Raw genomic sequence first — 25241 nt, 5'->3', positions numbered from 1 at the left:
CCTTTCAGTCAACTTTTAGTATGATGCAGAAAGTAATATTCTGAGACAATTTATAATTGGTATTCATTTTTAATTATTCATACTTTTTTTTATTTCACTTTTTGTTTAGCAGCTCTTCAGTTTGGTGTTTCGCCACCTATCTGGTTGCTAGGGTCCAAATTACCTTAGCAACCAGAAAGTTGTTTGAATGAGAGACTGGTATATGAATAGAAGAGGGCCTAAATAGAAAAAATAAGTTATATAGTAACAATAACAATGAAACTGTAGCTTCACCGAGCAATAGTTTTTTGGCTGTGGGGTCAGTGACCTTCACTTAAAAGCTGCAAAGAGTCAGAAAAAACTATAAAAATAAATAATGAAGACCAATTAAAAAGTTGCTTAGAATAACCGGTTCTATAACATACTAAAAGCAAACTTAAAAGGTGAACCACCCCTTTAAGAAATATTGTAAACTCCTATTAACCCTAAGAATGTTATGGTGATTATTTTATTAAACAATAAAATCTGTATGTTTTTAATGGAAAAAATAAAGGTTATATAGTGGTCAAAATATCTGATCCACCAGACACACTTTGAAATACACAATTAAATTGAAAAGACAATACAGTAAAATGAACTTTTTTGTAAAATGTGTGCATACATGTACACTTTTAAACATGCATGGCTGTGTTTATGTAAGTGTGAAAATTAAAAAGCAAAAGCTAATTTCAGTAAAATGTTTATGTATACATCTAAATATGTGTGTGTGTGTGTGTGTGTGTGTCTAAATATATGTGTGTGTGTATGTGTGTGTTTAAATGTGTGTGTGTATTTCCACTTCTGGAACACGATTTAGAGCGCTAAAATCCACAAAACAAAAATTTATACCAGAAAAGTACTTTATTTTATGGCAAAAATTCAACTAATTCAGAAAGCCTTGTGTCTCTAAAATGTGCCAATATGCATCGGTTTTATATATTCGGTTCCTGTATGGTGGATTGATGAGGTAACCGATATTTTAAGTGCCTTGGTGGGATAGAAAATTTTGATCAGGTGCTGTTGAAGCAAAAGCAAGCATTTAAGGATGAATCGTCAGATAAGGGTAAAATTCCTATTGTTTCTACCTCCATATCTGAAGATTCAGCCTCAAATGTTAGTGCAGGGTAGGGGCAATTGAAACTGCAACCTTTAGGTACCAAGAAAAAAACATTGTAAATATAAAAGCCAAGGGTCCACTGAACAGTTTCATGCCCTTTGTGCATAGTATTCCCACAGTATCTGGCATTTAGAGATCCAAGAAGAAAGTTAGTGCCCCAGAGATCACTTTAGCTACTGAAAATTAAACACAATTACTGCATTTTTGTGGCGTAAAAACACAAAAAAATAAGTTGAATAAGTTTGCTTTCCCAAAATTGGCAGTTTTGATTAAATACCTAAAAATTGCCTGAAAGCTTCCACTTTAAAGCACCTTATCCCCCACATAGGATTAGGTAAAAAGACAAAACATTGTAAACATAAAAGCCAAGTGTCCATTGAACAGTTTGATGCCCCTTGTGCATAGGATTACCAAAGTATCTGGCATTTAGAGACTCCAAAAGGAAGCTAGGGCAAACATATTTCACAGCATATAAATTCAGGCGGTGTGTTTTTTGGTACTAGAAATAGAAGACTAGAAGAATAGACTAGAAGTTAGGCAGGTTATATATAGGCATTATGGTTGAACATGATGGACGTATGTCTTTTTTCAACCTAACTTACTATGTTACTATATGAGGTAAAAGTGGGAAAGTTGACCCCAGTAAACCTCATATTTTCAGAAATGTACAAAAGGTAAATATGTCTTTGTATGGCAAAGCACCAAACAGCAAAGCTAAGCTAAGGGGCTGATTTACTAACCCACGAATCCGACCCGAATTGGAAAAGTTCCGACTTGAAAACGAACATTTTGCGACTTTTTCGTATGTTTTGCGATTTTTTCGGCGTCTTTACGAATTTTTCGTTCCCAATACGATTTTTGCGTAAAAACGCGAGTTTTTCGTAGCCTTTACGAAAGTTGCGTAAAATCTTGCGATTTTTCCGTAGTGTTAAAACTTACGCGAAAAGTTGCGCCTTTTTCGTAGCGTTAAAACTTAAAAGGTGCGAAGTTTCGCGTAAGTTTTAACGCTACGAAAAAAGCGCAACTTTTTGCGCAAGTTTTAACGCTACGAAAAATCGCAAGATTTTACGCAACTTTCGTAATGGCTACGAAAAACTCGCGTTTTTACGCAAAAATCGTATTGGTAACGAAAAATTCGTAAAGACGCCGAAAAAATCGCAAAATACCGATCTTTACGAAAAAAACGCAATCGGACTCATTTCGACCCGTTCGTGGGTTAGTAAATCAGCCCCTTGATGTAGCAATTTTTATGTAATTTCTGAAAAATTTTCTCAGAGCTTGCAATCAATCTATACCCCAACATTTTGTAACATACCAACATAAAACATTCTAAGTATGAACGCCACAGACCTACAGAACAGTTTGATGCATAGATTTACCAAACTATGTGGCATACAAATAAAAAAAAAAACACACTTATGACACATATGGGGTGCTTATATTGCATTATCCTAAGACCCCTTACAGTATGGAGACTCTAGAAAACCAAACATCTTTCTACTGCAAACTACAAAGCTATGCTAAACTTTTTATGACATTTCACACAAAGCTTGCCATTGTATATCCAACATTTTGTAACTTATCAACATAAAATACTCTAAATATGAATGCCAGGGGTCTAGTGAACAGTTTGGTGCCCAACACACAAAGACGTACCAAACTATGTGATGTACAGAGGCACACAAATCGATGTATAGCAGACAAAAATTCCATGGGCATAAACAAGTAGCAAAAACAATGCGGAATGCAATAAAACCGCTATAATCCAATAAAACCACTAAAATCAATGTTTTGGAGGGTTTTTTTCGCCTAGTGTAAACTGCTGTCAGAATCAGTTTGAATATTTTGGCTTGGCCAAACTAGTTTAATGGACAAAATCAAATAAACACTTATGAAGAAATGAAAATAAAATAAAATTGCTAAAATGCAATAAATTGACTAAAAATGCACCCAAATCACTAAAAATGTAATATAAGCACCAAAATAACATACAAAAAGGTATTGCACAGTGTAGTTAGCTAATATGCTATCAGCAATGGCAATAAAACATTTTTGTTGAGGAAAAACAAAAAAAAACGATCCACAAAGTGTGTAAACTTGCCAAAATGCGTGTTGTGTGCATGTGCAAGTGTGAGTGCAGTGAATGTGTAAAACCCTCCCAACCTTCCACAAAATGTATATGTGTTTAAGTTTAATATGTATAAGTGTGTATTAGTTTAATAAATGAGTGTTGCTTGACACAAACTTGGGGTTGGCAGGCAGGATGATTGTCCTGGAGGAGCTGAAGGGAATGAAGGCACTGGAGGACAGTCTTCTCTGCTTGATAAGGTGAGTGGGTGGGCTCGGGGGAGGCAGAAGACCAGGAAACAACAGGCACGTAGTAACCGCGTCCCTGTTGTTTCCTATGGGGCCCCTGGGTGATCGCGCTCTAGGGGTCATAGGTTCCCCATCTCTGGTCGTTGCCTAGGGGCTGCAAGGGGCGAGCGGGGAGCAACTTTACAAGCCGCTCCTCTGCTCCCAACTGCGGAAGTGCACCAGAACATATAATCTACATTCTGTGGTACTTCAGTCCCTTTATCCACAGAACATAGATTCTATATTCTTTGGCACTTAAAGGGTTAAGCAGCCATAAACTGTTTACATGCTAAAATGCACTAGTGTAGTTGCCAATAGCAGTCAACAATTAGTTTTGAGCAATTAGCTACAAACAAAATAGTAAAGTAAAAAATTGATTTGTTGCTATTAGCTGTCTGGATAATAGATACATATACTGAAATTACTCAATTACTTACAAACAATAATTAAATTTGACAGGCAAATGATTATTATACCTCCAGCAAAAGAAGATGCTATTTGTGTAGTCTGCTCTGTGAGTGGTTTACTATTCAAAGGCTTTGCAATGATCAGCTTAGTAATCACCGGCCCAGATGATGTAGGAGCTTTTTTTGCAATCTATGAAAAAAAAAAAAAGAAATAAGTAACGTCACATGTGAAAAATCAGATAATATTTATATAATATTTCCTTGTAAACCTAAAGTAGGAAAGCATACTCTAAATGGTAGTTATATTAACGTTATTCCTAAATGTACAGTACAACATACTAGTATAATTCTGCAAAGGAGATCAAGAGTCAGCAAAGGACAACTATAAAAATGACAATTTACATAAACAAAGTTTACATACCTTATATCTGTATACTGTGCCTAGTGCACTTATTTCATGGCTAACATTTATGTAATGAATAAACAGTTTTGTATGTGATAAAAAGAGGTAAAAATGTAGGGTGACCCCTGAAAACCATATATTTTTGGAAAGTACACATTCTGAAAAATCTAATGTGGGTAAAGACAACTTTCTACACCAAAGTACCAATATCTGCAAAGTTTTCCTAAAGTTAGCATTTTTTATGACATTGCTGAAAATCACCTAAAAATTATCCAATTTGCTACATTTATCTTGCACAATTTTTTACATACAAACGTAAATCACGCCAAATATTAACACCAAAGTTCTACTGATCAGTTTGATTCTTAATATACATAGATATACCAAAGTATGATAGCAATACATATGAACCTTTAAGGAGAGACCCAAGCAGCAGTTACAAGAAAAAGGTGATAGATTGCCTACAACAACTTGAAAAGGAGGAAGCCATTGACCAAGCTTTATACCACCGCCTGTACCCCAGAGCAGCTACACCATGCTTATATGGACTCCCCAATATACACAAAGATGGAGCACCACTCAGGCCTATTGTCAGCAGCATCAATTCAGTGACTTACAGCATTGCAAAGTACTTGGCCAACATGTTAGCCCAATTGGTAGGTAAAACAGTGCATCATATCCAAAATGCCAAAGAGGAGATTCAAGGAGTTTAACTAGAGGCAGAAGAAACTATGGTATCATGATGTCACTTCACTGTTCACATGTATACCTGCCACAGAGGCTATTGAGACTGTAAGAAATAGACTGTAGCAAGATAACACTCTCAGCAGCAGAACAAAGCTCAGTCCCAACCAAGCATGTTTATTGCTAGATCTGTGCCTTAAAGGAACAGTAACACCAAAAAATGAAAGTGTATAAAAGTAATTACAATATAATGTACTGTTCCCCTGCATTGCTACAACTGGTGCATTTGCCTCAGAAAGACTACTATAATTTATATAAGTAAGCTGCTGTGTAGCCATGGGGGCAGCCATTCAAAGGAGAAAAGGCACAGGTTACTTAGCAGATAACAGATAAACCCCCATTATACAGGGCTTATCTACTAGTTATCTGCTATGTAACCTGTGCTTTTTCTCCTTTTTTCCAGCTTGAATGGCTGCCCCCATGGCTACACAGCAGCTTATTTATATAAACTATAGTAGTCTTTCTGAGGCAAACACACTAGTTGGTGCAATGCAGGGCAACAGTACATTATATTGTAATTACTTTTATACACTTTCATTTTTTGGTGTTACTGTTCCTTTAACGCCACATACTTCAAATACAAGGACCAATTTTACAGGCAAACACATGGCAGTGCAATGGGTTCAACAGTTTCTCCCATTGTAGCAAACTTTTATATGAAGGAAGTGGAAAGGAAGGCCCTACTTACATTCAATGGAACTACACAAAGTGGTGGCATTTCAGAACACATTAACTCAGTGGATAATAACTAGTTCACAAGGGAGGATGTCCATGACAACAAACTTGCTTTTTTGGACTGTTTGACATCCAACCAAGAGGGGGGTAACTTGAAAACAGAAGTAGACAGGAAACCCACTAATACAGATCAATACCTGTTGTTCGATTCCCACCATCCGCTGGAAGACAAACAGGGTGTCATTAGAACTTTACACCGCAGGGCAGAAAGCATGACAACTGATACAGAGTCCATGGACAAGGAACGCAAACATCTCAGAGGAGCAGTGAAAGCTTGTGGCTACCCAGACTGGGCCTTTGTCAAAACAACAGCAATTAAGCCCAACAGGAACACCAAAAGGAATAAATGTCCTGAGACACAGAGTAGGCACAATATAGTCATCCCATATGTAGCAGGAGTGTCGGAGAAACTCAGAAGAATTTTCAACAAACACCACATCCCCGTGTTTTTCAAACCTAGCAACACACTGAGACAAAAACTTGTACACCCAAAAGATCCAACAAAGGAAAAGCAAAGCAATGTTGTATACGCAGTCAAGTGTAGCGAGGAGTGCACAGACCACATTGGGGAAACAAAACAACTGCTCTTCAAGTGAATGGCTCAACATAGGAGGGCAAACTCAACAGGCCAGGACTCTGCTTTATTTCAACACCTAAAAAACAAGGGACACATTTGAAAATAGCAAAAAATTTGCAAATTTTGGACAAAGACGACCACTGGTTTGAAAGAGGTGTAAAAGAGACTATTCATGTTAAAGCGGAGAAACCATCCCTAAAAAGAGACGGGGGGGCCTTCAACACCATCTGTCTGCTACATACAATTCTGTTCTAATATCTGTACCCCGGCAGTTTCAGAACTCTTCACAAATCCATTCATGCAACTCTAACAAGTAAGACCTATTTCAATGAGTTGCATGATACTTTGGTAATCCTTTCAAAGTAACAACACAGCATTCACACCTCTGAGTTTCAGATGTCACCTTTCTAAAAAGTTACAAAGTGCCTTTGTGATTGGATTAGTGTAAATGTGTAAATGCATGAATGTGTGTGTAAATGTGTAGTTATATTAAAAAAAAAAAAAAAAGGTTTTTAGTGAGCAGAAGGGTCCTTTACCTTGATGAGGGTTCCAGGACAGCAGGGAAGAAGTGCGAGGAGGCTGGAAATGCAAAGTCTTGCACTTTAGGCGAATATCAGCCACATGTGCCTGCACCTGAGCATATTCAATGATTCCCAGTGCAGGCACAAATAGGAGAATTTTACAGTAGCGGGGCGTATTCTCGGCAAGTGTTTATCATCTTGTTGAGAATACGCCGTATCTGACATTAGTTTGAATCCACCGGGTGCCCACAAGCTGTATTCTATAACTAAGGCGGTGTAATTAAATACTTATTACCAGAGCATATGACAAATTAACTTATTTTTTTTGTTCCAATGTTTTATAGTTTGTGAAATAAAACGTAACTGGGTGTTAACATTCATAAATATATTGTGTAACACCCTAATTCTTGCAGCAGTTTTATACTACTTTTCACTTACAAAATTACCTAAATATGTTATTTGGCAAATGGTTCCCAAAAGTTCTACGTTCAACTGGCTAAGAGATCCATAATGAGGAAATCTGTTATCCAGAAAGCTCTGAATTATGGGAAGGCCAAGGCCCATAGACTTATTTAACCAAAAAATTCTAATTTTTAAAAATTACTTCCTTTTCCTCAGTAATGTATACTTGATCCTAACTAAACTACACAGATCCACATTGGTGGCAAAACAATCCTCTTGGCTTTGTTTAATGTTTAAAGGATTTTTCAGATTAACAGATTTAAGCCATGGGGATCGAAACTATGTAAAGATCCGTTAAAAGAAAAACTTGAGGTCACACACATTCCAGATAATAGATCATATATATATATATATATATATAATATTGGATAACATTCAAATGAAGAAGCTGGTGGACCAACCAGAACAGGATGTTTCCTCCAACCCTAATGCAGGCTTTATTAGACTGCACTTCATGTCATGTTCTAGATGGGACCTTTTTAGCGCTTTGTAAAGTGAAAGAATGACCCGCTCCTCCCCTGAATATATGCCCCTTTTAATACAGCTTAAAACCTTGTTTGCCCTTGCAGCTGCTGACTGGCATTGCTTGCTACAGTCAAGTTTATTATCGCTAAGGACCCTAAGTCGTTCTACATTATGGATTTGCCTAAGACAGTCCAGAGTGTATGCTCTTGCATATTTTTAGGTCCCAGGCGCATGCTCTTACATTTCTCAACATTAAATGTCATCTACCACTTAGCTGTCCAAATTGCCAAAATCCTGCAGCAAGGATGCCACATCTTGAATGGAATTAATTGGGCTGCATAATTGGTACCAGCATGTAAATTCTATAAAAACAATCTGTGGTCCACCCTGCCATCCATTACTGACCCCTGCAGCAAACTTTCCACCCCCATTTTCCATATTATATGTATAACCTTCCTTTCCCCTTCCCAGGCTTTAGTGAATGTACTACTAAGCCTGCAGTTTTAGCAGCCACTGCTGGACACAAACTACTTAACACTAACCACATGTCTCCCATTTTACTTATAAGACAATTACAAAAGCCAGGAGGTTTGAACAGATGATCTACTGTAGGTGGTTTGGTCTAACATCAATGTTTTTTCATGGCTGGTAAAGACATATAAAATACATGGCCATAATAATCTGGATTGGTTCCATTCAACCACAAGAGTATTAGTGCACCTGGGAACTAGTGTATGGAATCAGACCCATGTTAAAGGGGTGGTTCACCTTTAAGATAACTTTTAGTATGTTACACAATGTACGTTTCCTAGAAACTTTGCAATTTTTCCTTAGTTCATAATAATGCAATTAAATCTTTCCAGGTTCTCTCTAAAACAAAAATAATACTGACACAGCTAGGTTAAACATTTTATAGCAGCAAAGTAAGTTATGTCGAAAAAAAAAAAATACATATATCCATCAAGTTCAACTTTTTATGTCTATATAAAACCTGCCTAACTGCTATTTGATCCATTGAAAGGCAACAAAAAAAAAAAAAAACCCGCCTGAAGGCTTCCAAATTGCCACAGAGGGAGAAACAAATTACTTTCTGACTCCAAGATGTTATGTATGAGTTACGGTATGTATGTATATATATATCTTTATTTATAAAGCGCTACTTATGTACGCAGCGCTGTTTTATGTGAAACTTCTCCTGGTGTAATGTCTAGAATTTATATCCTTCATCCCTCCTTCTAATGCAACTGTATCTCATCCTACATACATTGAACAGTGGGAACAAGTCTTAAACCAAGACAACCACTTTGTGTGTCAGAGGATGTTTAGATACAAGCTATTTGATACATATCTGGCGGTTTTCTCCCTAGCTAAATAATTCTTGATATCAAATAAAAACTGCTGACCAGAAATTACTTCAGTGGTCAAATTACAGCAATAAGCATTCCTAAGAAGCATAAATCTAGGCGCTTGCTAGGAGCTAATGTACCAAATGATTGTTGGAAGTAGCAAAGAACAAGGGTTCTTTAAGAACACAAATTTCGCAAATTTAGTTCTTTTGTTTTTATCTGCAACTCAAGGAGCTGTAAAGCTAGTTCAGTAGTAACTCAGTGAAAGAAAGATAGTTTACAGACACTTTTGTAAATTTGTCTTCTAAACAACATTTTTCCACAACATCAATATATTGTATAAATCTTTATTTAAAGGAAAAGTAAAGCCTCCCAGCCAAATTTTTAGTTTGAACAGCCGTGCCACCTCTTTAATCACTTTATTGATAAAGTCCCAAGTCATCGGTGCCCCTATAGCATGTCCAGAAGTACAGAGTTGCTTGACAGCATTGGCCACCACCTTTAGCTGTGCCAATTCTGTTCCCAGCAACCATCTCAGTGATCAACAAACGGCACATGCACACTGGCACTAGCGATGAGCGAATTCTTTCCCCAGACATGGATTCACAGCAGAATTCCTCATTTCGCTGTTAGTGAAAGGCGCGGTCACGTCAAAAAAAGGGCACAGTAGCGTAAAAAAAAGTTGATTTCTGTGGTGGTGCTTTGAAATTTTGGCACATTTGAGCTTTTGAAACATACAAGTCAGAAATCTCCATAAAACTATACATATTTGGTTTTGGCACATTTATGAAACATGCAGATTTCTAAATGTTCACATGTAAAGCAATATTTTTGTGATATATATCCCTATATTATGCAATTTTTTTTGGTATTAGACCCTTAAAGTGGAAATACACAAAAATTTAGAAAGCCCAGCTTGTAGATATGAGACTGGGTTTGATGGCACACTGACAAATTCATAAAACATGTTGTTAAAATGTAATCTAAAAGACAAAATCTGAAAACGTTCTGTTTAAAAGACAAAATTCACAAAAAGTGGAGACTTTAAAGTAGCACTTTAGAATATTAAAGGGGTTAAGTAAACCTTTGTTAAGTGTTACTCATAATACTCTAAATAATGTTCCCCTAAGCTTGCTAATGCAGCTTTCGCTTTCATTTTAGATCTAAGTAGCTGAAGGTGCCTGGTAAAACATACCTAATTTGAATTAGGAGGATCTTTCCCTAGGCAGTGCAGGGAGCATTGTTACATCACAACTTACATTGCCATTACGCTACGCTAATATGACATAAGCAGAAGCCTTCCTATTGGCTGTATGCATTCAGTTTATTTAGTTGCTTTAATACTAAAGCTGTGGGAATGTAAAAGTAATTTTTACCTTTCCTTCCCATTTAATTTTTGGTCCAAGTATCTGTTTTTTTTTCCATAAAATTGTATTTCCAGGATATTTATAATTTGCCTTAAAAAGTATTTGCCCAATGCTTTTAAATTACCTCTCTGATCTCCCATGTTCCTCTATGAGGGAGCTGCCAAATTTGTGCATCAGTAGTAGGTTAGCATTAGAAGCTATAAAATGACAGGCTGAGATAGGACAGTCAGGTTGGCTCCCGATGTTGATCCAGAGGAAGGCAAAAAAAAAAACCCAACTGAAGCCTCTCTCATTTGTCGCAGAGGGGAAAAAATTCCTTCCTGACTCCAAGATGGCAATTGGACCAGTCCCTGAATCAATCATGTTCACCATATGCTTTTTCCTGGCAGATATTTTTGCATCTTCTCCTGAATACTCTAACGATTTACTTGTCTTTTAGATACTAAATACTTGTGAGATACAGTGAAAGTGATACAGAACTTTTATTGGTAAATTACTAAAATTTCAGCTGTTGCTCTACCCTTTTTCAAGGTAAGAAAGGCTTGTAGCAACAGTTGAAATGTTAGACGCTTACCAATAATTATTCTATGTCATTTCATAAGCCCTGTGAGTTTGCATCTTTTCTCAAAACAGATACATTTGCAAGCTCATTAACTGATTATGCCCATTATGTACTTCCTTTTCTGAATAATAATAAAACCTATTGCATGATCTGCCAGGTATCAAACTGCCAGCGCCACAGATTTTACATTTCTGGAATCTTATTTGATCTATGCTACATAACATATTAGCTGGCAAGCTAATACCACAAATAGGGTGACAACTGTAAAACTTATGAATAAAAAGCACATATGATTCAGGACAGCATCACTTTCCTCAAATTAAATCTACCTGTAAAGTCTTGATCTGCTGGGTCTGTAACACTGGGGACTTGGTAGAGGGGCTGATGATTTGTGCAGATGTTAATGCAGACATTCCAAGGACAGGATTTCCATCAGATCTGTTTCCACCGATGGTTACAAGCTTAATCTGCTGTGGTGTCACTTTAGATTCTATACGTTGAACGTGAGTAACTGGTGTCTGTGCATTTCCAATGTGACTCTGTGGCAATGTCAGAACAATGGGGTGGCTTGATTTTCCCAGAGTTGTAACAATCAGTTTCTGCCCTTCCTGCTTCACAACATGACTTCCGGCTGTAAGATCAGAAGCCTGTGAAACCTTATTAAGTACCACCTGACCAGATATAGGAGTAGCCAGTTTGTGAAAGTGCGTCTGTAATACAGTTTTCATGGCTGCGGCTGAAGGTCCAGATTCTGGCTTTGAAGCAACACTAACCACTGCTAAGTGTCCAGCATTGTTGCTAGTTGATGCAACTGCTTCTTTCACTACTGCTGTAGAAACACATTCACCACTACTGCTCACTTCCACAATGCGCTCCAGTTCTGTTTCCATGGGGGCTTCATCCACCATAGGCGAGGATATTGTGATAGCTTCAATGCTGTCATCATCCACCAAGGAAATTCCTGTCTCCATAATCTCATCAGGGAGGACATTGTTAACATCAGTAGACACCACATCCATTCTAAACCTCTGAGAGCAGGTGATCTACAGTAAAAAAAAAAAACATTATTAATATTAAAGTAAGAAGTTGTTAAAGATGCATTATTTATTATGCAGTGGGGTTCTACTGGGATAAGTTCTCTTCTTCACCTCTTTCTGAAATGGTCATAACTATTGTTATAAAAAAACAAAACTCAACCTAAGAACAATACCAATGTTAACAAGAGAAAAATACCAAAATGTGATGCTGATGTTTATGATCAATAAAAGAAGTTAAAAAATAAGTAAACCTTTTTTTTTCTATTATTAAAATTACTCTAAACAGCTTCCCAGAATTGCCTACCTTTGTCCCTCTGTTCTTTCTGACCTGGTTCCTCAGTTACAAGCTGCTCGATTCCTCTCCTTCCTTGCTCAGTGTGAAGCTCCGCCCCCACTTCCTGTTCAGGGGTCTCATCAAGAAAAAAAAAACCTGCTAATGCACAGACTGGCTCCTGCTGCCTCCAGGCATGCGCAGAAGGCTCTCCACTTGGACTACAGGTAGTCTATGTAATGAGAGACTTGAACAGGAAGTGGGGGCGGAGCTTCACACTGAACAAGGAAGGAGAGGAATAGAGCAGCTTGTAACTGAGGAACCAGGTCAGAAAGAACAGAGGGACAAAGGTAGGCAATTCTGGGAAGCTGTTTAGAGTAATTTTATTAATAGAAAAAAAAAAAAAGTTGACTTATTCTTTAAAAAAAAAAAAAAAGATTATTTATATGTTCTGGAGGGAACAAGGCTGCAGTTTTTTTATTGTACAAGTTGGCGACTTATTGGGCTGTGTATGTAGGACAACAAATGGGGCTGAAGAGTATCTGGGTGAAAACAGTCAATCGGGCAGATTTGGAAAAAAACACTGGATGTAGCAACACATTGGATTACTGATGCAGTCCTCATCCGATGGATTTCCGTAGGCCCCACTGTAAAGTCTTAACCCTCTAAAACCCTATAGGTCAAGTATGTGGGAGGCCATATCACGCCTGAATCCACTTTTTAAGCAGCATCACCAAAGGAGCGCATCTGGCTGTATATGGCCTGTTTAAGGAGAAGGAAGGGTGGAATAACTGGGAATGCCAAATGTTAGGCACACACCAGTGATTATAAAGATTTGATTAGCTCATACACTGGGCCAGTGTTCCTGGTAGCAGAAAACTGCATTGGACAGGGGTACTTCTGAGCGAGCACCACAGAATGATTATGTTCTTTTGCTTCTTCATTCTTTAATGGCCCAGGCCAGCCTATTGCTTAGTTCAACTTTGCATGTGGTACACTTTGCACAGCAGAGTGAAAATAAGGAGGAATATTGCTCTATGGTGGTCACTTAGAAGTACCCAGGGCCAGCATGGTCTTCTGGTAACAGGAGCACCGGCTCGAGTATCAGATAAGTGATTAAAATCACCCACTTAGTGATTTCACTTTAAGCTTTCCTTCTTATTAAATGTGTGGACAAACACATTTGATAAAAGATTATGATTTACAACAGCGCTGTCCAACTTCTGTGGTACCAAGGGCCGGAATTTTTCCGACATGGTGGAGGGCCGATAATGGAAGCCAGTTTTGACCACTCCCCTTTTTGAAACCACACCCGTGTTATCACATGGCCATACCCATATTAATGGTTGTAAGTACAGCAAAAACCTGCCATACTCTGCCTTCCCTACCCTGTCTGTGTGCCATTCTTGGCTGGTTTGTGCCATACTCTGCCTGCCCTACCCTGCCTGTGTGTGCCATACTCTGCCTGTCCTACCCTGCCTGTGTGTGCCATACTCTGCTTGCCCTATGCTGTATGGCACACACAGGCAGCATACAGTGACACAATGCTGGCACTGCTCCTACAGTCTGCACAATAACTATATATTAAAAAACTTTTTAATTGCAGTACCACCTCAGTATATCTTCTTTTTGTAGGGTGCAGGGATTATTTTCTACTGCTCCTGAGGTGTGAACAGGGGAACAATGTGGGTGATTACAGCCTGAGGTGTGAACACTGCAGGAGGATAAACAATGCAATGCAATGTGTGAACAACACAGTGGATTACATTTTTAAACAATACAGAGGGTTTACAGCCTGAATCTAGAGGTGTTAGGCTAATGCCACACGAGGCGTAGGGCTGAAATTTTCGGCAAGCGGATAAACGCTTGCGGAAAATTCAGCCCTACGCCTCCTACTTGTGCTTGCACCCGAATGAATGGGATACGCTCGGGTGCAGGCACATGTAGCCGATATACGCATGAAAACGCGAGACTTTGCATTCTCTCGCGTTTTCATGGCAAAAGCCTTAACCATGCAGGGGAGCATTTAATCACAGTACTGATACCATTTAAAGCTTACACAAGAGTAAGCCATCAAAGCAGCCAGACAGGTGGGGGGCCACACAGAGGGGGGTCGCGGGCCACATGCGGACAGCACTGATTTACAACATTAGAGTTGTGTTAGAGTTGTAAGTAAGAAGAAAAAAATAGTTCTCATACATAAGAAAGTAAGAGAGGATAGTTAAGGCTAGTGAAGTAACCACAGTCCATCTTACTGTTAAAGGAGCAGTTTAGTGTAAAAATGAAACTGGGTAAAATGGATCGCCTATGCAAAATAAAAAATATTTGTAAAATAGTTAGTTGGGCAAAAATGTAATTTATAAAGGCTGGAGTGACCAAATGTCTAACATAATAGCCAGAACTCTAATACTTGCTTTCAACTCTGGTTACAGACTGCTAACAGCTTAGAGAGCTGTATGTTATTGCCATTATGTTAGACATCTGCTCACTCCAGACTTAGTGACTTAGACTTATAGATTCCATTTTTGCCTAACTATACTGAAAACATTTTTTATTTTGCAGTCTATTTTTACACTGAACTACTCCTTAAACATTTTGGGTGTAAAGGTGCATTTCAAATAACTCATTGCCTATTCAATTCTTTACCACTAACCATAATTATTAAGTAATGGAGCAGTTCCTTTTGTATTCTACAAGACAACACAAGAAACTCACAACACAACAAATTGGTACTATTGTTATTTCTTATCCCTCAATCAATAAATACTAATACTTAATGAACGGCACAAACATTTCATTGTAATATTTTAGATCATACACAATCATTTTGCAAATCAGTCCTACAACATTCATATTGCTATCTTGTCACCTTGCAAAATTTATCATATAAAATTTTATACCAAAACAACGAGCCACTTTAATAATACACAGACAGAATTGTATATTTGCAGAAAAGGACTTAATTTATACATTGTGTCCACTCACTGTTAGACTCGTTTTACAGACAACTCACACAGTCCATTGTTCTGCAAAAGTTATAATGTTCTGGAAAGGAAATTAAAACAGGGTTAAAACAATGTACATGTGATAAACATACATATGTATAACTATTTTTTATAGTTTGCATTTGCAGTGGTTTTTATGTATGACATATCACTGCACTCATTTATAAACAATACAAGAAAACACGAATAGCATTATTTAAAGGAGAAGGAAAGTAATTTTGGCATTTTACTGCCAATAGATTCGCCACATAGTGCCACCTAGAACGCTATAATTATTCTGCAGAAACCTTTACCATACCTGAGTAAAGAGCTATAGAAGCTCCCTCAGTTTGTTTAAGATTGTAGCTGCCATTTTAGCTTGGTCTTCATAGTTTCCTGCTGCAGCTCTAGAGACTGGTAGCTCAGATTACACATTCCTAAAGGAGGAGGGAGTGAGTTTTATGAATTCTTAAGGGAGGGGGGGAGCAGGAGAAGGGAGAGAGGGGAAAGCTGTGCAGACTCTGGGCCTTGGGAATGAAGGACTTTTCTGAGAGAGGAAGTCAGATACCCAACAACATGTTTACAAATAAGGAGACAATAAACCCTGTGTTTCTTTTAGAGTACTCAGTGCAGCTTTTCTGTGAGTGCCTATGGCTGTATTTACATAGACCTTTCTGATAAAACTTACAGTACTTCGTTTTTACCTTTCTTCTCCTTTAACAGCTATTGCATCCTGGTAATAAGAAAATATGCCTAAATGATGTGATGAATAGTTGTTACACAATAACAAACAGATGTGGTAGTGAAAACAGACCACAACTATCTTTGGCCATGTAACTTTCATTCACATCATGATCTCAAGCCAGTAACATGCACAGTACCCAAAGATGACAGTTTGGCATGCAGTATTTATCTACTCATTGTTTTATCACCCATTTTGTGTTGACAGTAAATTACTATATATACAGAAACCAGAGCTTGTTACTCTTCTAATCCACATTAATATGCAAATAATATGCACCTGAAAAGAGGTGTGAAATAAAGATAAAAATGCAAAGCAAAAGGGTAGAGAATTGAGCTAACAGAGGGATAAGAGAAAGGCTTTACATACGTATGTACATTTAAGCTGCTGATTTGGCTGCTTCAGGCTGAGAAGGCAGCTTTTTTTTTGCCAGTGTATGGGGCATGTCAACAACTTCCCCAACAGGCATTCGTCCAGATTGCTATTAGGAGAGGTTTGAATATCACAACATTTATCTGCAGTGCCGTCAGTTATACAAATTTTAAAGGTACTATACCTCAGAATATTACTGCATATCCCCTTAGAACAACTTTAATTACTGCATATCTGTCAGTGCAAGGTTAATCCATTTGATATCTTTGGCTATGAAATCTTTCATTTGATATGGCTTAGGGTTAAGGAAATACTTCTTAAAGTGGAGAAACAATGCTTAAGTCTACAACAAAAAGAAAAGATAAACCTCAAAAAATATTTTGCCATCAACATGTATTTATGGGAAACTGAGAAAAAGTCAATTAGTGAAAAATTGTTGGGTTACGGCCCAGGTCACTGCAAGTGGAGAAAACACCTTAATAGCTGTACAGCAAAATAAAAGTTTCCACTTGTCACTGCACACATGTTCTATTGTGAATTTTCAGGTTGAATTCAGATTTTCGCAAGCTCGCGAAGGAACAATTTTGCCTGACATAAGCCTTATTAGAAATAAAAACAAATTTCTGAATAAGATACCATACCTTTACCACAGAGCCATACAGTATATTCAGCATAGACTGAAAAAAAGCAAGTTAAGTGTTTATTGAAGCTCTAAAATCTCAGTCCCTGATTAACCATTCCCACCCCTCAAAGAACATGCTTTGATACAGACACAATATGAAAAAATGCGAAATGCATTAAAATCACTACAATCCAATAAAACCACTAAAATGAATGCAGTCTGCAGTCAGAATCACAGTCAGAGTATTATTTTAAAGAAAAAATCAATTGAACACCACCAATGCAAAACTGAAAATGCAATAAAATGACTAAAAATGCACCAAAATTACAGATAATCTTCTCTGATTTTCAGCCTGATCATGGAAACAACAAATCTTTTGACTAAAAATGTTTCCAATAGTGAATCAAAAATGAAGGCTCCAAGTGTGCAATCTGTACTTTTTTGGAGTTAGTTTCTTGGAGAACCCATCCTGTAAGAAATCTATAATTTTAGGGACTAAAGCATTTTCAGGAAGATTATTATTCTGAACACAACACTTTCTAAATATAGACCACGTTCTTTGGTGTATTCTGTTAGTTATAGATACTCTGTTGCATAGTAGATTGCAGAGAAACTATAATGTTGCTTTTAGTTTTCAAGTGTGCAACTGAATCTAGATCAGGGGTGCCCAAAAGGTAGATCGCGGTCTACCAGTAGATCTGGCAGACCTTGAGGTGGAATGCAGTGGGATGACACCCTGACACTTCTTTTTTTCACACGGAACTGCATCCGGCCTTATTGGAAAATATGGAATTAAATTAGTTGATAAGTCTTTTTCATTAAACTGAATCTGGCCCATTGTAGGAAATATGGCTGTTGCAGCAATGTTTTCATATATCTGTATATATCTTGTTATGAGTTAAAGGGCACACATACCCTGATTTTTCACTTAGCCTATTGTAATTTTATATGTTAAAATATTAAAGTCAGTTCTTAGCATACCTTTCAGATTTAGTTTCTGCAAAAGAAGCAAAAATCATCTCCTGCACCTCCCCTTTCCTTCACTGAATGCTTCTCCTTAGTTAGGGGAGTCATCAGCACTTCATTAGCATATTCTAGTGATGTCATCAAGTAATAAACAGAACTCTGCAACAGCAGCCCAAGTTCCAGGCTGCCAGTTAGACAGCATTGGTCTAAAGGACTCGAATCAGTGGCTTAAACATGCCTGTGAACAAAACCAGAAAAAATTGAGAAGGTGATACCTTTTTTAAGCTAACTAAGCAGATTAAAAAAAAAAAATGCTTGCTTTCTGGACTATTTAGGTCCCTGCTTCAGGCATGGTGTACACAGAAACTACAAAATCATGAAGTTTAGCACTAGCACAGAGTAAAAAAAAAAAAATCTATTAGCAATCTGACAAGTATGTGTGAAATCGTTCAATTAGAGAAGCAGCAGCTAGTGATGAGCAAAAAATTTTCACCAGGTTTTGCTGCAAAAAACGGCTTCAATAGACAAAGAAAATAAATATTGTGCTGTATAGAGAAAATTGTCACGATGCTGGTTTTTCACTTACATCCCACATCAGTATCAAGTTCCCCAACAATAGTAGCTGTGTTTTTTTCTTTTATCACCCAATGACATAGTGCAGTGTGTAGTGCATGTTGATATTGGATTGGAGAGCTTGGCATTAACTTCTCCAGAGCTTGACATTTACTTCTCCAATCCCAAAACAACAGCTGTGCTGCTGTTTCTTTGTGTAACTCCCTGCATGCTATGATAAAGTGTTTCTGCACATCAGTATTGGGCAGGACTGGACTGGGAGTAAAAAGGAGCTCTAGCAAAAAAAAAAAAAAAAAAAAAAAAAAAAAATCGACGCAATGTGCAATGCCCCACCCACAGTTATAATAAGCCTCGCAACACTTTCTAGTTTGGACCATTTTAAAGCAACACCATTTTGCTATTTCCATGTTTATTACCAACAACATTATTCAGCAACACCCCTTCCATTTGCACTTTAAATACTGAGTCACTGCTAATCAAATGCTAGTAGTCACTGTAAGAATGAAATATCAGCATTAACACCAAAAATGCTAGTAACCACATCAGAAAATAAGTAATCGTCATTAAACCTTGAAATGCCAGTAAGAAAAATTCAAAATCTGATGAAACATTGGATAGAAGAGGTGTTGATTTGAAATGGATTTAAGCCAGAAATAGTGAATAGGGCTTAAGATACATGAACAGAGAGATCAGATGTTGGCTGAGCGAGGGAAAATTTGCAGGGTTTAGGCAAGTTAAATAACTAAGGGTTAAGCACAGACAAGTAAATGCAGCAGAGCAGAAGCAGGGGAAGGCTTGTTTCAGTGCAGGCAAAGTAGGGGGGGTGGCTCATATATTATGTTGTGGAGGGATGAGGCAGACCATCCATTGAGAAGGAAGGGGGAGGTATTCTTAAAGAGATACCGACACCAAAACTTAAACCTTGTTTTGCATCTATCATAACATTGTCTTTGCATGAGCTTTATCATATTTGCCAAATGCTTTGTGCAGCAGGAGTCCATTAGCATTAGAAGCTGTAACGGACAGGTTGAGAAGAGACAGTCAGGTTGGCAAAACAGTCAGGTTTAGGAACTTCAAGTAGCAAAAAATGATTAACATGACCTATAAGAAACTCTTAATGTACATTCATATTTTGAAGAGTCATTTTTTAGTTTCAGTATCACTTTAAAAGCGGAAAGCAGAGCAGGAGACAATATTCAGAGAGGCGAATGAAGAAGGAGGAATGAACAAGTCCTACGATTTACTGCAAAAAGTAACGCAAATAGTTCATGGTAGTAGGAAATTTACAAGAGAGGACTGGCACCTGTGGCCCTAGTGGTAAAGGTTTAGGCAAGTGTGGCGATGCTCTTGCATCTAATTAGATTTTAAGATCCAACTGAATGGCCCACTTTAAAATAAAAAAGAGCCCAAATGGGCAGATTGCCAGTCCGGGCCTAGTGTAGGGGTGGAGGAACAAAACAAAAATTCCCTGAAACATACATCAGTTATCTCTAGGTAACAGTGACCAAAATAATCTTTCATTTGATATTTGGTGCAAAATACACAGGGGCAACAAAGACTCTGAATTTTAGAAAAGCAAATTTTAGCTCCTTAAAGGACAGTGCTTCAGAGCATTGATTGGGGCATTATGTTTTCTTCTAAAAACACAGAACAGAAATGGTTGTCATTTAAAATCATATTAAGTCATTACTGTTCTCAATTTATTCCATTAAGTAGTAAATGTAGAAGTGTTAAGAATCACCCTATGTGGCTTCATTCAAAGGTAAAGGGAAATAGGAAAAAAAAGGAAAGCATTTAAAAAACATAAGTCAAAGGGGACATAAGCTGCATTTAATAAACACTGTAACAAGTGTTGTAAAACATCAATCCAGAAGGGAAATATAGAAAATCAGAAGTGCATTTTTGGCAGAGGCTAATACTCACCCCAAAAAGGTTAAGCATATTAATAGTAAAAAGATGAAGGTTGAGAGCGTGGCCCTACTGAATTATGGTAACAATATGGTTTAAAGGCTTGTTAAGGGATCACATATATTATGTTCTGGAGAATGGCATTATGAGCAGTAATCAGCATGGCTTTATGAAGGACAGGTCATGTCAGACAAATGCAGTAGATGCAATCTATTTGGAATTTGCCAAAGCATCTGATACCATGCCCACAAATGACTGCTTTCTAAATGAAGGTCTGTTGGTCTAAGTTAAGCCGTTTGCACATGGATAGGAAACTAGCTACAGGATCGGGTACACAGAGTGGTTGTTAATGGTACATTCTCTACTTGAAGTAAGGTTCTCAGTGGGGTCCCTCAGGGATCTGTTTTGTTTAACATGTTCATTAATGACTTAGGGGTGGGTATTATAAGCAATGTATCAGTGTTTGCAGATGACACAAAACTCTGCAGCCCAGTCAATTGTATCCAGGATGTGGCATCCTTGCAGCAGGATCTTGACAAACTGGCAATGTGGGCAGCTAAGTGGCAGATGAGATTTAATCTGGGATGTAAAAATATGCAAGGCACTGGGGGAGATTAATCACAGCGTGACAAATCTTCATTGTTGCAATGCCATCCCACGGGCTGCCGGTGGGATGGCATACGCGGCACTGCGAATAGCCAAAGTCACCCAACGTTTCCTCTCAAGGCAACTTAGGCAAATCACGGAACTGCGTATGCCATTTTACTGGCGATTTACATTCTAGCCAGTGGCGACAAATCTCCCCGTGTGTCACTGCCCTAAAGGGACTGCACTTGGCAAATCCATATAGAAGGACCTTGGAGTCCTTGTAGATAATAAACTTGGCTGTAGTAAGCAATGCCAGGCAGCAGCTGCAAAGGCAAACAAGGTTTTGAGCTGTATTAAAAGGGGCATAGATTCACAAGAGAATGGGGTTATTCTTCCACTTTACAGAGCACTGGTAAGGCCCCATCTATAATATGCCATTCAGTTTTGGTCTCCAGTGCTCAAATGGGACATTACTGAATTAGAGACAGTACAGAGAAGGGCAACTGGTAAAAGGTATGGAAGGTCTGTCCAAGTTAGTATTGTTTACACTGGAGAAGAGGCACTAAATGGGTGATATAATAACTATGTATAAATATATAAGGGAATCATATAATAATCTCTCTAATCTGTGAAGTTGTGGAATTCTCTCCCTGAATCTAATGATACATTATATAGCTTCAATAAGGGGTTGGGTGGCTTTTTAGCAAGAGAGAGAATACAGGGCTATGGGAGATAGCCCTTATTACAAGTTGGTCCAGGGACTGGTCTGATTGCCATTTTGAAGTCAGGAAGGAATTTTTCCCCCTCCAATTAGAGAGGCGTCAGATGGGGTTTTTTGCCTTCATCTGGATCAACTAGCAGTTAGGCAGGTTATATATAGGCATTAAGGTTGAACTTGATGGATGGATGTCTGTTAAGCACCCCCCAGCGATTGTAGTTGCGTACCTGATACCATTGGCTGGTGCTCTGCTCCTGTTAGGAGAAAACTGCACCAGCCTGGGGTATATGCGAGTAAGTGTTCCTCTTCCTCCTGTCTCCTTTTTTCAGAATCCCAGGGCCGACGCATGCACAGTTCACTCTACAGCTTATGCGCAAAGACCGAAGCGGGAAGAAGGATCGCTAGCTTGCATACATCCCAGCCGGTGCACTTTTCTCTTAACAGGAGCACCGGAAGGGGGTTTCAGGTAAGCGATTACGATCACTAAGGGGGTGCGTAACATTTTGGCACACCCAGTGATTTAACCTTTCCTTCTCCTTTAAAGGCGCTGAACAGTTTATCTGTGACATTCGCAGCCCCACATATGCCCTAATAAAATTGATTAAAATACAAACATGAAATCACTGTGGGAAAATCACACTCCTTCCCATGAAATAAAACTACAAAGATGGTACCCGCCCAATAAATCAACAGCTACCCAGTTATCTGTAAGTGTCCTCTTAAATAACACATTTGAGCCATAAACACAAGCTCCAAATTAAACTCAACGACCTCTGACAGGTGGTTAAATAACACAACTCTAAGCCTGCAAAGCCCAAATGAACACTTCAAAAGCGATTGGTGGCCCTATTGGAACAGTGACTCCAAGAGACTCTGCATATCATACCCTAAGTATGACACTAAGAGACTACTCTGTACCGTACATGCTATGCTTTACCTCTGGGTTTCCTCCAGTCTGTAGATCCACAGAACGGGGTTGCCCGCCGCAACTCTTTATTTGTGCTTATGTAGAGAGTCTGCAAGGCGGGGAATCAGGCGCCGGTCCGTCTCCTATAAAGCCAGGAGGAAAACCCAAATTTGATCCAGCGAAAGCGTGAAGCCGGAACGATTGTTATTGTTCGACTATCCGTTCCTCGGGTATTTGTGTAGACTCTCCCGGAATGTCAGGGGCCGGGATTGTGTTTCGAAAGATCCGCCATTTTCACCTCGTCATCCTGATAAGCCTCCACCCCCAACACTCTGACAGGCTGTGCAGCAAAAGAGAAGCTAGACCAAGCTCCCCACACACCGGAAGAAGAAGGTAGCACTCATTTAGGAGGGAGGGAGGAGGAGGAGGAGGAGGAGGAACCGTCGGATTCTTTGCAAAATGCTAACTCAAACACGTCACGTAATGCTAATCTATACAGTTGTTCATGTTAAAGCGAAAACTCTTTACCCATTCAGAACTAAACAGTTGTTATTGCACCATTCTTCTTTCCAGTTATAACTTATAGAATTACATTTTATCATGATATACAAGCCAATGTTCAAAAGAGTTGGGATACCATGTAAAATGTAAATAAAAAGAGATTGGGATGATTTGCAAATTGTTTAATATTTAATTTATTTAATATTTAATTTAAATGTCATGATTTTCATGGTATACTTTTTATTTATAAATGACACTGTTTACATAGCAAATAATTAATTCTAAAATTTAAAATTGTATTCTTGAACCAACAAATGTGTTTTTTTTAGTTGTAATATTGGTGTGTAGGAAGCCATCTCAGTGCATTATCCCTGATTCTGAGCTTTCAGAACTAGTGGTTCGCTTGTTTGTGCATCCACGTGCAGCCATGGGTGGGGGGCAGGCCAAGCCTAGCCAGCTTGGCCCAGCACTGTTTTAAAAGGAGCCAACGCTACCTGCTTTCAGATAACCTATTGTTTCTCCTACTCCCATGAAACTGGAGGAGTCTCAAGCCGGACTTGGATTTCTTACTATGGAACATTATTCTGATATCTACTGGGAGCTGCTATCTTTTACCTTCCCATTGTTCTGCTAATTGGCTGCTGGAAGGGGGTGATAACATTTCAATTTGCAGCTCAGCAGTAAAGTGTGACTAAAGTTTATCAGAGCAAAGGTCACATGGGAAATGAGAAATATGGCTAGCCCCATGTGAAATTTCAAAATTAAATATAAAAAAAAATCTGTTTGTGTTTTTGAAAAAATGATTTTGATGCAGGATTTTACTGCAAAAGCTCTATTAACAGGTGCATTTTGGGGAAAAAAATGTGTTTTCCCATGACAGTATTCCTTTACTAAGAAATTTTATTCTGAAAACAATATGCTTATTTTGTAGGAACAGAGATAGGCTCAACAGCAGAACTTTCCTTGCAGAAGTGCTTTTATTGTGCCATGTTTCAGGGATAACCCCTTTGTAAAGTCATTTTGAATCCAGCAACACAAATCAAAGAAGTTTGGATAGGAGCAACAAAAGTTGTGTAATACTAAAAAGAGCATCCCAAAGAGGTTGAGGGATCATTTATGAGCCCCAGGGCACACAAACACTACGGGTCCTACCTGCCTTCTATACTCGACACTGAGCCCTGGACAAAAAATCTGGTGCTTAGTGAAGAAAGCAGCACCAAGTGGCCCAGTCTGTGGCTATTTGCACAAAGCCCAGTACAGTGGGCAAAGCACAAAAAAACAAAAATGGAACTTCAGTATTACTTTTAAAGGGACTCTATAACTTTAGTTTAAGTTTTTGTATGTTCAGCTTTATTGAATCAACAGTTATTACATCATTTAGATTAAAACATCAGAACATAATGAGATTTAGAGCACACATTACTGTATTTTGTTCTACTGTTTTTTCTTGTTTTGTTTACCCCAAAATACTATGCGACAAGTATGTAAGGAGCAACACTTACTGTACTAATGTAAAAATAAAAATCTATAAAAAATAAAATTTAAAAAAAAAACAAAACATCAGAGCATAGGTCAGTCCAACATAGCCTAGCTGCAAATTTTTCATATGTATTGTTTAGGGATGCACTGAAGTAGGAAATTTTTCACTGCACGCTTTCTCTTTAGCCCTTCCTAGTCCTAATATGTATATTCAATTTAGATTTAGATTTGGTTCTGCATTGAGCTGAATCTTTTGCAAAGGATTTCCTAAAATAGTGGAATTGGTGCATCCCTAGTATCGTTTAAAGAAGACATAATTTTTTCCATCAAATATAGCTCATTGACAACTTTATACCATTCTGCTTGGGGCTGGGATATTAAAAATAGATCATCAGCAAATTTAATATCAGTTATATTCTGACTTTACAGAACCACATTCAGAAGGAATGACATAGTTATTACATAAAGGAGTGGGGACAGGGGGCACCCTTGTA

The 25241-nt window shown here is 38.2% G+C and overlaps 1 protein-coding gene across 8 annotated transcripts in view; it reads right to left on the bottom strand.

The window, feature by feature from the left end:
• The window catches only part of lin54 (lin-54 DREAM MuvB core complex component), a 65738-nt gene extending 42569 nt beyond the window's left edge, over positions 1-23169 (bottom strand). Inside the window, exons 1-6 of one of the 8 annotated variants that reach the window (XM_031901839.1) lie at positions 22798-23169; positions 18089-18311; positions 15373-15432; positions 14000-14101; positions 11409-12122; positions 3967-4087 (exon numbers count right to left, since the gene is read on the bottom strand). In XM_031901839.1, coding sequence (XP_031757699.1) covers positions 3967-4087; positions 11409-12098 — 811 coding nt within the window. In that variant the 5' untranslated portion in view covers positions 12099-12122; positions 14000-14101; positions 15373-15432; positions 18089-18311; positions 22798-23169. 8 annotated transcript variants of the gene reach the window in all.
• Between the last annotated feature and the right edge of the window lie 2072 nt (positions 23170-25241).

Source organism: Xenopus tropicalis, chromosome 1, assembly GCF_000004195.4.
Source record: "Xenopus tropicalis strain Nigerian chromosome 1, UCB_Xtro_10.0, whole genome shotgun sequence".
NCBI classification, from domain to species: Eukaryota; Metazoa; Chordata; class Amphibia; order Anura; family Pipidae; genus Xenopus; species Xenopus tropicalis.
This window is presented reverse-complemented; position numbering and strand designations above follow the sequence as displayed.